We start from the raw sequence: 14,373 nt of genomic DNA on the forward strand, positions 1-14,373 counted from the left end.
ATCTTTTACACTGTTGCAAAAGAAATTATGCAGTTTCAGATCTTTATCATATGGAATGTACTTTCTCTCATCTGTTTCAGGACCACTTATTTATATGTTGCATAGTACAGCAATTAGTTAATGAGGAAGTGAAATTCTTGTATCTGTGTTTTAGCCCTTGTTCATATATTTGGAACCATGCTACAGATTGTCATTGTTGTTACAGCATCCTCCCCTTTAATTTTCTTCTTTTGCTTATGTGTGTGGTGGGGGGGGCACATTATTTTTCATGAAAATCCAAGTTATTAAGGGTGTGTTATTAAAGAGATAGCTTGTATACAAAATAATTAACTAGTGAATTGAGAGAAATCAATTGAATCATTGCTTTAGAATAAAATAAGATGTATTGCAAGTCAGACTACAATAATTTACATAGCCATGCCTCCCCACTACTGGAAGAAAGATTTTATACCCAAGAAATATGACATTCTGTATCATTTTGTTTTCTGTTTTAAAAAGTTATATTTTGTGGGTGTCAGCATGCCAATGGAAAATTGCTAGAGTGTGTTTGGTATTCTTTTAGATTTTATACTGAAGGAAGGGTTCAATAAACATTAATCCCCAGTTTGAAAGTATTTAGAATTCTGACATTTCTGGACTAGACCTACAGTTTAATATGTAGATGTAACTGGGGACAGAATCAATTATTTAAAGAAAATTATTTTTTGAGTTGATGTATTTAAATGGATTTGCCAAACTCATACCTTCATATAGTTCAGTTTGAGAATCAGTCTCTTCAAACCTGTTGTTCTTGCAAGTTACTAAGTTCTCCAGATATGGGGTTCTACAAAAATGTAAACCCATATTCACTTACAGATTACTAAACTGTACTCATAATATTTTGTTTTCTAATTCTTCCTTGTGTGCTGTATTGATTTACAGGCTTCTTTCTTGGGCTGGCAAAAGTATAGAGCCATATGGAGTAGACTACATTCTTCAGAAACTTGGGTTCTCACATGCTCGAACAACAATTCCCAAATGGATGCAACGAGGTTTTATGGATCCATTAGATAAAGTGCTAGCTGTCTTGATGCTTAGAATGATAACTGTAGTGAGAGAGGAGCCACAAGCAAGTGAGTGGGATTCTGACAAGAAGCAGACTGATGGGAAGTAGAAATTGAAGTATTCCGAAAGCATCGAATGTTTGCACTAGCATTGATAGGCATACTTAATTATGAACGTGGCAAAACATAGTAACGTAATATGCCACACATATAAGAAAATCTGTTGGCTTTGTAAATAAAATAACCCTTGATATTCTTTGATGGCTGCAGAAAGTATGCCCTTTCAGGTGATGTTAGTTCCTCTGATAGCTTTAAAACATCTTCAGATGGTTGTGGAAACATTCGTTGGACAACATATGTGTACCTGTCTGGAAGTATTATCATAATTTTGAGCCATTTATTGTGCATGTATTTTGAGTAGACAAAATACAATGCCACTGGGATAAATATAGAATATTATAGCATGTCTCAGCATAAACGTTAAATTACACACAAAGAAAGCACAATATATCATTTTCATTAATTCACTGAAACTTTTCATGTCATAAATACCCTAGTATTTGTAGTAGGTAGTATGATTCATATTTAAGAAACATTTCTTCAGAAGTTGTACATAATTTTGTACTTCATTGATGAAGTCTTCTTCACCAGCCTAATATCCAGTGGGTATTGGAATTCTTTTCTTGATGAATACAATGACCTGAGCATAAAGAAAACCACTTACCTTCATCTAGTACCAAGGCTAAGAGTGTACGGAGCTATACCTCTGTGCCCAAATATATCCCATATATCTGCACTGTGTGGCACTTAGTGAAGTATCAGAAACAATTATACCTCTTTACCTTTATTTTGTCAATACCAGTGCCAACTAAGAAAAGAAATACGTCAGCTGTCATTCGCTTCTTTTTAGCCGTTGTTTTAATTTTTAGTTTAAGTGATGACTACTATATCTGTTTGACAATTGGAGCATCAGTTCTTATTCTTGAAGATACTATCTCTAACATTCCAATTTGCATCCCTTGTGTTATTAATCATTGTATCCTTTTAATGATATTATAGTTGTAATCTGTTTAGGATGTATATGGAGCAGGTATCAACACTGAACAGGAAATGATATATTGGCCAAGAATCACTTCCCTCCTTACATTGTGAGCTTTAACCCATTGAACTCTATTGACTCAGATAAAAGTATTTACATGTGACTGTGGACTGTACATGTTACTTACCTGTCCTTATTCCTCATGTGTCTATTTCCACTTCATACATATCTTGAACATTGCATAATTTTGTCCATCTGGCGTTTCTTGAGATTTTTGGTAGTGTTTGTTGGTTCCCTTATTTGGCCTTTTTCAGGGTTAGTCCAGTGATAAAGCTTCTGATCAGGCTATAAGTACAGCATTTTCTCTGCACATGTTGTAACAGTTATACCACTTTTGGAATTTGTACCGGGTATTCCGGTAGAAACTGGCAGACAATAGAGAGGTGCTTTCTGCCTCCATTATCAGGATGGAGGCAGTGAGCACCTCTGAAACATCAGCCAGTTTCTTCCAGAAGACAATCATCTTCAAATAGTCTTTTCTTCATTTTATTTTACAAATTGTTGCAGAGAGGTATTTCAGTGTCAGTGAGCAAAGTATCATATTTGTTCTTATATTGAAGAATTATATTTTATTGTTTATTGGGTATTTATTTGTTGTGTGCTATGGGTCAGTTCCAGTATAGTTAATATATGTGCTCTAATACTGCTACTGATTTGTGCTTATAGTTTGATTTGTATTCCTCTGATAGAAAATGGTAAACAAACATATCAATAATGTTAATATGTTGATGCCATACACATTCCTCTACCTTTGATGTGGCCTCACATGTCACTGTACGTGTTTCACTGGTATATCCTTTAGTATGTATTTTGAATAATATGTAACATATTCAGATTCTTATGACATATTCTTTCCTTTTTTAAATCCTTGTTATAGAAATATGTAATGTGTTGTTATTTCTTGCAATTTATTTCACAATTAACAGATTAGTCTTACAATGTGGTAATTGTAGTGAAGAGTTTAGGCATCATATTAAGTTAAATTTTACTATAATATGTAATTTTAAGGTATGTTCGCAAGTATAGTTTCAACAAGTTATCTCATTGACAAAATGGTCTGGAAAATTTCCAGCTCTGTTTTAATTTATTAGATACTGAGCATGTTTTAAGTACAGTCCACGATTGTAATCTTGAGACTTACAAGGAATGCAGTAAGTCCATAGCATTAAAGGCAGACACTATCTTTCCTCCTTCACCCCACCTCCTCACCATGCAAGTCTCAAGATTACAGTTGTGGACTGTAGTTTGTGTTCATTTTTTTCTGTAAAAATATTTAAATTTCGACCACTTGCTGGAGTTTTTCTATGTCCGCTTGAGCTGGAAATTGATATTGTCAGTCAGTCAGTCATCAAAATTGTTATTTACTCATGTTTTGTACTTGTAAGTTATATTTGAAGTATGGGAAAATTACCCAGGAAATTGAAGTTTCTATTACAGTACTGAATGATTCAAACATGCATGAAGAAAAATAGATTTCTGGATCCCTTGCTGTATTGTATTGTCTGTAAATAGTTTTTGGTTGTGCTGCTTTTGATTTTAGTAGCATCCCTATCACTGAATAGCATAATATTGTTATGTATATGACTGTGAGTTCTCTTTGTTCCATTCTTATATTTTGTATCAGATATTTATATTTTATCATTATCATCATCATTACTATTACTGTTTAATTCTAGTGCTTTTTAATTGGATGGGTAGCAAAGAATTATAGCAACAGTTACTAATTATTTAAGTTTCTTTTGTGTTGTGTATATTGCATGGTGTTGTGGGAAATACCTCTATTTTATTTATTTTTTAATCCTGGCTTTACTGTTTGATAATGTGAAGGAACTAATTTATATGGTAACTGCATCTATAAGGCAGCATTTTGCTAGTTGAAACAAACTACACAGTAGTAGAAAATTATTTATCATATGTATGAAAAGGCAGGTTAGAACAAGTGATTGTTGTTTAAGGTAACAATGTAAATATTATGTTATGTAATTTTGTTGCATATATATTTCTGGTTACTTTGTGATATATTTAAAATGTCTTGTTTTCCCATATGTTTCCCACCCTTGAATTAAGATTATTCCACAAAACATTGGTCAGTGCCTGTTATAACATACCGTGTAATGATGCAAAATAATATACAGAAGGTTCAGTCATAGAGGTGAAAGAAATGTAGAAAGGTAGCATTCGAAATTAAGGTTTGGAAAGGCTGTACTCAGTTTGTGAATGGTTATGTTCCATTTTATGATGAAAATATATGTAATCCAGCAAATTTCAAGTGGGAAAGTTTGATAAATAAGTGTCATTGTACCTGCTCTGTTAATTATAGGAAAATAAATATGATGACTGCATACAAAATAAGGCAGTGACATTTATTATTTTGTCTCTTCACCGTCATATTTACCATGGTATAAGATACCGCTAGCCCAATTTGTTTGCGCGCCACAATTTTTCAAAATTCCGAAGGGACTTTGTGGACGCAGTGTATAATTTCAACTTTTGAGGAAATGGCATGAAGAATCTTGAAGGTTGTGGAAGCCTTTTATAGATCTGGTAGTAGGTAGAATTTGAAGGACATGATTGCCAGAACATTAGGGCAGGGTACTATTAATCAATAGCAGTAGGAGTTACAATCCACCTATTAGTGTGCTGTGAGTGGAAATCTTGTTTTAAAATATTGCAATACGAGTTCTCCGTTAGTTTTGCACGTGCATGTTAATCATACTGCCAGTAGATGGCAGAAGAATACGTTTCGTCAATCATACTACCATTCGTGAAGGTTGTATATCAGCCGACTGAAGGAGAATTTGTTTATTAAATATTATAAATTTGATCTCTTCCTCATTTAGCAGTTTCAGACGTTTTGGTAAAGGGCAATTATAGAATATTTTCATGCATTTTAACCCTTCAGGCTAAATGTTAAATTAGCTGGCCGAATCGCACATATAATGCCACTAGTGTGTTGGCAACCCTTTTATTACTTGTTAACATCAAAAAATACGTTGATATAATCTGTGATCTCGTATATATTATTTCAGTTTTGGCTGGTCCGTAAAGTGGTTGATGTACGTATGTGCCTTGGCTTCTAAGTTGTATGATGGAGGGTGTGCTTTGTATTTAATAAAGTGATGAAGTGAACTGTGAAAAAAGCCCAGGACTGTTTCTATATGGATTCATTCGTTAACGTAAGTAGGTTTTATTTTTGCTGTTTAGCAGAGTAATGTAGCGAAACCACCTTTATGCCTTGTGCCCCTAAAGTTGTCCAGCTATAATCTGGTTGATTTTATTACAAAAGAGGTACAGTATTTTATGTGCTGAATATAAATCTGAAATCGAAGCTTAAAGTTAGCAGTGCAAGGTTGAGTGTTGGAACACGTTTCTGTTAATTCTGTTTTTGAATAGGGGCTTTTTAAAGGAATATTTACATGAATGTAAATGGAAGGTGAATGTTTTAAATGACAGGTGTATTTGTATAGCACTTATGGTCTGATGCAAATTATTCAGTTCCAGTACCTATTTTCAGTTTTATAGTATGTGGAGTGATACTAATACATTACTATTTTCTTACATGTTTCAATACTTATCAACTAAGAAACATACTACTGTTTCCATGGTATATTAGAGGAAGAGATAAGTTTTCCTGTGATTTGTTGACTGTCATTATTGACTACTTGCTTTAAGCAAAGCATGTGTTTGTGTCCATAGCAATAAATTTTGTATTAAGCATTTTATGTGTGCACAGAATTACAAATGTCACAATATTTTGAACCTATAAGTTTATGAAAACTCTTGATTATTAAGGGCTTTTGTCCTCTTCTGGAAAGTAAGGTGCCATACTTTGATGTGCCAAAAGTAGAAAGGTATATTATACTTTTAAGTTGTTATAGTAAGAAATATAGTCTATGGTACCTTTAAAACGTTTAAAATAGCAGTACTGATTTATATGTGTGAGAACTACCAGCATAGCTGAAACTTAATTGTGCCATTTCTTACATATATTTAATGAAATTGGTGCTGATATGAAGTGCCATTGCTTAGGATCAGATGGCACATCCTAATATTTTGCCTCACAAGAAGGGCATGAAACTATGCATGGCCATAAATCTGTATCACATGTAAATCCCTGCCCTCTAGGAATGCAGGAATATGAAAATGGAACGTGTTGACTGAAGCTATCGATGATAAACCTTTGTGTGTGTGTGTTTTTTTTATGAATTATAATTACAAAAGACAAGAAATTGCCTTTTTCTATCTACATAATATCTTATCAAAATTTGAAGTACACCAGAAACCTTGTAATGGCACACCAGTTTGCCGCAGCACACAGATTGCTGAACACTGCTCTGGAGGGTAAAGGTTAATAAATTTAGTGTATAAATTTGGGCACTACTTACCTCAGATGAGATCATGTAGAGGGAGGAATGCATTATAGGCAAAATGCTCTTGGTTGCACAAGAAACAGATTTTACATTTAATTTATGTAAACACATTAAATGCCATAGAGCCTGGGGAATTTTTTCATCCATCAGTCATAACTTTTCATGTGGAATTAAATGAGCAGAGAAGCAGTTTGCAGTTTTCTTCAAGTCTTTCAAATATGTATATGTGTGGATAGTTTTCAACATGAATGGACAAGTTTTCAAATCATAAATGTTGTGAACACTATATTAATTAACTGGGATAATTATTGCCTTATCCCTCTAAGTTTCATTTTGAGTCTAGACTGTCTCAGGTGGTACCTGATATATGTAATTGCTCGTGTACTGCTCATTGACAGAGTCTGCATCTGTGCACACAATAGTTGGATGTGCTGTTGCTACAAAGTAGGTTTTTGTAGGGCAGGAGTAATTCTCCTGACTGATACTTGGAAGGTGTCTGGTCTGAATCACAATGTGGAAATTAAGTTGACTGAAGCCTTGTTTTATGATTTTTCTCAGATTTTCCAGTGAGATTCTTGTTTGTCTTATTATAGGCCGTGGTTGCTTCCTTCCTCATCTTTCCCACTTCATCCTTTGCAGTTCATGTATTAATCTGTGCTGTTGGATAGTGTAATTAAATAATTCTGTGTTGAATCATGCTGTTGTAGTGCTCTCTTAATTACACTATAGGTAGTCACATACAGCAGTAATATTAGAAATTAACTATGAACAGATTGCGTGAAATTAAAACCAATATGGATAGGTAAATAGTCGTTGCTTCCTTTGTTTGACATTTTGTGAATGACATACTGAATGCAGAAATTGATGGTAGAGAAATTTGTGTGTGGGTGTGAGAGCAAGCGAGCGTGTGTAGCTCTTGGTATAATTCCATTTTGTTTGCAACCTGGGTCTTCTGTATAAAGAGAATGGCAAGCAGCGCGTCGAGAAGTATAAATACATTTAACGGACATCCCATACACGCGTTAGGTTCAGGTCTGGACACTTTGTATTTGGATGAATATGTTTATGTGTTGGTGAATTTTGTTTTTCCATGATTTGTTCTTTTTTGATAGATGATAACGCGACTGTGATTCTATTCATTAGTATAATATCAGCGAAATGTCTGTGAAGGGAGATACTTGTGGCTGCACATGACAAGAAGCAATGAAGTGGTGTCAAAGAACGTGTTTTGTAAACAGGTTCTGAATTTGGCCCATTCAAAAGCGCGTTAGTTTAACTCGCCATTCGTAGTAACTCACTTGCACGTAACACGCTTAATTAAAACTTTCGTGTGTTTAAGAACATATACAGACTTTATTTAGTAGTAAGACCTAATTTTAGATATTTGTGATGTAAACGAACACACGCTTGCTTTTGTAGGTCGTAGAGAAGTGATGCATTTGAAAGTACACGCGAATTATTTATTTGTGCCTGAAGACACGTTCATGTGTGGTTAATGTTACCATTGGCCTTTACGATCCCTAATTTCTTCTCCGCTTTCTCTGCATTTCGTTGGCGAGACTTCCGCCTATTCTTTCGTTCCGCAATGAACCTTGTAGTATGCGCGTTGTTTAATGCTACTAGGAATGACCTTTCGAACTGCACAAACAAGAATATACAGGTCAGATGGACATTAACTCGTGTAGTTGTCTGGGTTTTTAGGTAATTACGCCCCAGCTGACGGGCACACCCGCGTAACAGGTGCAAACTATGTGGCAGTATTCCTGCTTGATTTCCCCCGCATTTTTGTGTTTGTATTTTTTCAGGGAGTGAATGAAATTTTGAATAATGGAGAGGCTGTGCCTGCTTATTCCATCGCGAAAGTCGCCCAGCTAACTTAATTTAAATTGGTCCCAGCATTAAAAGTTGTCGGGAGGAATTAGTTTTGACGTCACATCTTTCATGCTCGATCTTTGAAATGTTTGATAACCTTTCTGATACGGTACGTAACATAAAATGTGGTTGTTATTAAGGTCTGTTGACAAAATTTTTGACGTGGTTTAGCCTGTATTCAACGAAATACAAGGACAGCTATTTTATCACAGTATGCAGTCGTGTCAATTTCGTCAACAGTAAATCAGTCTTGAATATGCAATAAATGAACTTAAAGACCAGCGAGGTATAAAAATGGCAAATAATTGCTCCCAGCGGTATCTAGGCTAAATTCGTTGGTTTTACGGCTTATAAACAACAGACAGATGGCCATGATTCCTGACTGCTGTGCGTCTTTTGCTGATTGTCGTGACATTTATTCAAGTTCTATAACGCATTCTTATTAAGGAAAGCTTTGTGGCATTGCATACTATTGTGTACTCACTTCTCACATGGACTTGCTACCTTCACGTCCATGGTTTCTTCACATCAGTTATTATTTACAATTGTATTTTAATTTCACTTCTTTTCGTAGGCGCGGAATCTGTGTAGACTTCGTTGCATCACTTACAATCTCTTAGAACAGCTGGCTTCGTACGTTCACCTAAATCATCAAAATGATAGTGTAATTTTGTTTCCTTGTCTTTGATCTCTTATCGACCGAGTGAAGGTTAGAAAATAGTGTTACATAAAGCTCGTTCTTGATAACAGTGCATTTATATTTGTGAACTGGCGTCCACTAGCTTTTGGGCGTTTTGAGGGGCCTGGGCGCAGCAGAACAGACTCGCTTGCCCCAGACATAATACGCTCTTGGCAATATTTATTATTTTAATAAGTTCTGAAAACTTGATCGGAATGAAATTACTCGCCTGGCGCATGACAAGAAATTATCTATTTTCAGCATTTTAATGGATTTAAACGGAGTGTAAAGGCATGTGTGCTCGCCATCGATCTGTGTTAGCTTGCCAATGTCGAAAATATTTCTGGTGGCCAAAATTTCAGTACGTGGAGTTTCGATCGAATTTGTATTAATTTAGACAGAGAGTTTTAAATAGGTCTCAGACGCCTGGGAAACCGACTCCATTGTACAGATCTGTGGACATTTTATAGTTACAGGAGATTCCCTGTCGTTGAACTCGAAGGTAAACAAACAGAAAATGACGTTGAATTCTGTCGTGAACTTGTTCTGTTCACATGGAAACATCATAATACTAGAAAAATCCTTTCTTAATGTTTACTCATTACCACAATTGCGATTTCCGCACCAACATTCTGTGTGCCTTTCATGTTTGCTGCATTCGTGCTGGATGTTCCACCCACATCACCATTCTAGCTTTTATCAACTAAACAGTATTAAAGCGCGGAGTAGAAGTTTTTATTTAATTTTCTCAGTTCTTCTTTTAGTTCTTGTTTCCTTGGTGTAACCATCCTTCCCTTTTTCTCGAACATTCTTTCTCTTTATCCTCTCTGAGAGACGGATTTTCATCCCAGCAGAAATTTTGCTGCTGTTACGTAGACTTGCCGGAAGTGAGCTGAGATTAGCGGTAGAGATTGACTGACCCTGAGAGTCTCTACTTCACGTATCGTAATAATGGAGACAGGCACCGGCGGTTTCCGATTATGAAACGACAAAATAAATGTTCTCATGTGAAACGTGGATTCTTCCGTTGTGTGTTCTTCTATCTCGTACAGCTGAACTGCAATGCTTAGTCAAAACACGCTAATTCATGGTTCTTTTCATCACAGATTTTTCGGTGGGTTTGCCAAGCCGCTTTTCGTCAGGCACTTTGAATCCAATGTCACATTGCTTTGGCTGTTTGGTTTTGTGAGGCGGGGATAGCTGTTAGCTGTCGGCAAAGCGGCTCGCTACCAACTGGATGACAGGTGTTGGATTCTTGGCAAGGAACAGGAGATGTTTCTTTTGCCTTCACTTTCAGACTGAATCTAGGACCACCCTAGCCTTCTGTCCAGTGAGTACGCGTACTATTTCAGCCGTGGTGAAGTACCCGGAACGTGAAGCTAGTCATCTCCATGAATTTTCGACGTTAAGAATGAATGAAGTTTTACCTCCAGTTCCCTTTTCGCCGTTATGGCATGGTGCTTAGGCACAGGGGTACCTTTGACGTTTTATTTTTGTACGTGTTTCTTTCCTTTTTCGTTCGTTCAGTCTTCGGGTATTGAAGAGCCTTTCCTTAAGATTAAAGTCGACTGAATGAAGTGGATGGTGATTGTGAATGCAGGGTACATTAAAGAGCGCGTGTGTCCAAAATTGAAGGCACTTTTTCAGCATTCCCGTCCGGAGAGAAAACTCAAAAAGAAATTTCAGTCAAGATAGCCGGTAACCTTGCCGATGTTTGAAACGAGTATTCTTCGAATGCAGTGTCGATTGTTACCGATATACCAGCAGTTCTAGGTTTGTTATAGCCTGTGGACCGGTGGCGGGCTCTTGTGAACGCGATAATGAAACATCGGGTTCTGTAAGAGGTGGGAGTTTTCTTGCTAGTGGAGCGAAGGCTGCTGTTTACCTTTCCAAGAAGGGCTCTGCTCACTGGAGTTGTCTGGTTAATGAAAGTTGTCCACCGATCCGCCCATAGTCTGTTGACCAGGGTTGGAGCGTTCATGTTAACCTTCTTAGCCGTGGTAGTCTGGTTAACACTTTGAAAAACGAAAAATACAGTGTCGTATTTCTTTCTTTCAAGATTTTGTGCTACTTCATACACCGGAATACGGCAGCTAACGATGCATTTTTTCTGATCTCCCGTGTTCCAGTGTGTGGAGAACCACTTAATAACGAAAGTAAGACAAGCGAGCTTTTCGTGTTTGTGTTTCAGGTTGTTAGCCGGGCTAACACGGTTAACATGAACGCTCCGCCCTTCATTAACTTATACTGGATTGCAGATCCGCCTCCTTGCGTCAGATTTTTACATTTGATGTGCTGTTTGTATTTTGCAATGTAACGTAACCGCGTTGTCTGCTAACCATTTGCCTGTTCATGATTACAGAACACTGGTTATTCTGGGTCTCCGCCCTATTAATAGCTACTTTAATGCTCAAATTTACTTCGCTTATAACACGGTATAGAATGGTAAATGTAGGTACTTGATATAAAGTTGCTGGAGGACGAGGACAATGAAGTTAATTTGAACTACAGTCTCATTTATATGCAGGTAATTAATATGTTTTTTATCTTTAAATTATCACATTATTAAGACGGGTTCAATCTCTTTCACAGAATTCCCAAGTAAATGAGAATAATCGGTTTCATAAGCAGTGGAAATGTGTCGAGTATTCCGTTTTTTCTTGGCTTACGACTTAACAGTTTTGAGGTTGAGGGCGTTTAACTTTCGTCCTGTTTAAAAGGAATTTCCTGCTTTTTCAGTTTCTTTTTAAATAAACTAACAAACATCATGAACATGGGATGCGGCAAAAAACAGTTGCCCCCAAGAATTCAAATCGCGCAACTGAAGTTGGATGTCTGGATTTAGTTTATGCAAATTCCGCCTTATGTTAGACGACATCTAAATGCCGTTCTTAAATAAATTGTTACAGCTGGTTAATTTATTCGCCTTGCTCTTAATGCATTTAAAGCTCCTTCTCCTAATGCATAAACACTTCAGTAGCGTATTATTTAGGAATTTTCAGTTCTTCGGGGGCTGAAGAAGGCGACACTAAGACTCTCCGAAACGTTATGTAATTAGTAATCTAGACGTCACATCCCAGAGAAACAAGACATCTTAACCGCAGTCAGAATCCCATATTTCACTAAGGCGCCTTCAGTTTGGTTTGTTTTTAGAGATTTCGTATTCCGATGACTGATTCTGTTGAAGACAAATTTTGACTTACAGGGACAATGCAGGAAGTTTCACGATTATTTAAACTAAGTCATGAAAGAAAAGCTTTCAGCTTGTGAGCTTTTGTTTGAATATGTCTTGCTCCTGTTCTGGGAAATGGGCAAACCTGTATGGAGGCAGGGTTTTAGCACGAACACTGGATTTCTTATGACCTGAAAAAGCTCCTTTGAACTATCCGAAAGTTTTATTTTTGCGTCAGTCATTCTTCTAGAGTCTAGACACTAGAACCGACGAAGGAGTGAACCTCTTCTGGCTTTCGGTCAGAAAGTCTCGTGTTGGAGACCATCCACATTCAGTTCGATCTTTTTTAGGTGTTTCCTTTTCCCTTCTTTACCTTCGCCCATTGGGACCAAAATTGACATCCCGTCATCCTGAAGTATTTGAGTTTCTTTCTCCGCTTTAGCCTTTTGGGCAGATTGTATCTTCCCTTAGGGTTACACATTTTAGGGCAAGTTGGCGTTGTCACAAGATTGGGGTACCGAGCAGTAACGTTTTAGGTTTTCGGGAGGTAACCTCGTGTTTTCTGCTCTACAGAAGAAAAAAGTGTACGCTGGCCGTTCCCTGAACTCATGAGTGCTGTGTCCGCGTCACCACCACTTTCTTTCATATCATCGTACGTTGCAACTCTGTTGTCGTAAGGGTTGTATAGTAGATCGAATGCTAATCCATGGTCTTGAGGTTACCTGGCAATTTTGTGCAGCCACAGCCGTGAGCTCTTCACTTACATTCATCTATAACGCGATATCGTGGGATCTTCTTTGTTCACTTGAAGTCACCGACACTGGAAGGATTCTCAGTGTGCAGGCTAGATGACGTGGTATCATGTTTCTCATCCTGCTCAACTCCGGAGCGCTGACCGCACGACAGTACGTCTCTACCTTTATCCGTACTGTCCCGTGCTTTTATTGTTACTCTTTGCTGCCAGACTGTGGTTTTCCGCATCCATGAGTAGTTGGACTTCTTGATCTTGCAGGCCGCGAGTGTGTGCTTGATCCAAATGTCGTCAGTGGTTCTCACGAAGTTGGTTGTCTTCTGGGTTGTACCGCCGTGTAGTCTGGCAGTTTACTAACATTTGCTGCCTATAATGAGTCAACCTGATGATGGAAGCAGCAAGAACCTCTGAAACGTTAGTAAACTTGTATCAGACTATGCGACGGTACAACCTAAAAGACAGCCATCTTCATGTCTTCAGTCTTTCGTTTTGTTGTCACGACGCGTAGGTTCTTGGTTTGTGTATTGCAGTGATTAATGTCGAGAGAGAGAGAGAGAGATGGCCTGTTTATGAATGTTGAGGCCCGAAGATTATGAAAGGAACTGCCCGTGACTTGTTGTAAACCTTTTCATGCTACGCACGAGATATTTCGATTAAAAGCAGTGGCTCATCTGAGATACCTGGATTTATTTCATGCCTGAGAAAGTCAGTGAATGAATCATGTTCTCTCCTCCCCCGCATCTGTAAACTTATTTGCCATGAAAATATTCCAACAGAAGGTTTAAGTTTGTTCCTGTTCGAGGGTTGATGTCACCGTTGTGTGTTGGGAGTTTATTTTGCTGACGTGTCGAGGCAGCGGTGAGACCGATTAGATTACTTGGCCGTTAAATTGGGGGGAAGAACATTCTGTGGCGAGTTTCATTACCCGAACTTGCGAAACAAAATTTACTGGTAACGGGCGTGAAAGCCTGAAGACTTGCAGAAAGTCTATTTTTTAATATAGGCCAGCGTGGAAAGAGTTAATGGCACGAAAACACCATTTTCATGCAGAGACTGAGGAGAGCCTCGAAAGATGTGCCTCAATCGTGATTCGAACCGGGTAACGCTCACCTCCCAAATAAGGCGCAGACGTGAAAAGATATGATTGACATTGTCTGTGTTATAAACAGAAGGTAAATACAGGATTTCCATTTAAAATGCAACTGTAACTGCAACAGTATATGTAAGCTTTGGTGGCATTAGAAGACAGAACGTTTGGTGGCTAAAGGCCACACCCAACAATGCTGCATTATAGCAGCAGTTTCTTCAGCGTTGCAGAGCATCTTCCCTGTCAACACTGTCCGACGCTGAACAAGTTTCCTGTCGCCAACACTTCCTGTGTCCCGAA

The 14,373-nt window shown here is 37.6% G+C and overlaps 2 protein-coding genes across 15 annotated transcripts in view; both read left to right on the forward strand.

The window, feature by feature from the left end:
- tweek (transmembrane protein KIAA1109 homolog tweek) overlaps positions 1 to 4,494 on the forward strand; it is a 98,434-nt gene extending 93,940 nt beyond the window's left edge. For all 10 annotated transcript variants that reach the window (XM_087351267.1, XM_087351261.1, XM_087351266.1 and 7 more), the window contains one exon: positions 922 to 4,494. In XM_087351267.1, coding sequence (XP_087207393.1) covers positions 922 to 1,153 — 232 coding nt within the window. In that variant the 3' untranslated portion in view covers positions 1,154 to 4,494. The remainder of the gene's footprint in view (positions 1 to 921) is intronic.
- Positions 4,495 to 4,929: 435 nt separating this feature from the next.
- Wdr62 (WD repeat domain 62) overlaps positions 4,930 to 14,373 on the forward strand; it is a 120,256-nt gene continuing 110,812 nt past the window's right edge. For 2 of the 5 annotated variants that reach the window (XM_087351273.1, XM_087351272.1), the window contains exon 1: positions 5,106 to 5,318. The gene's annotated coding sequence lies outside the window, so the exon portion shown is untranslated. Of the gene's footprint in view, positions 5,000 to 5,105; positions 5,319 to 14,373 lie in introns of those variants that run through there. The other 3 variants (XM_022070502.2, XM_022070506.2, XM_022070501.2) reach the window with 2 other exon arrangements.

Source organism: Zootermopsis nevadensis, unplaced genomic scaffold (genome assembly GCF_977971745.1).
Source record: "Zootermopsis nevadensis isolate Lab colony 2312 unplaced genomic scaffold, Znev_1.0 Znev_ptg000018l, whole genome shotgun sequence".
NCBI classification, from domain to species: domain Eukaryota; kingdom Metazoa; phylum Arthropoda; class Insecta; order Blattodea; family Termopsidae; genus Zootermopsis; species Zootermopsis nevadensis.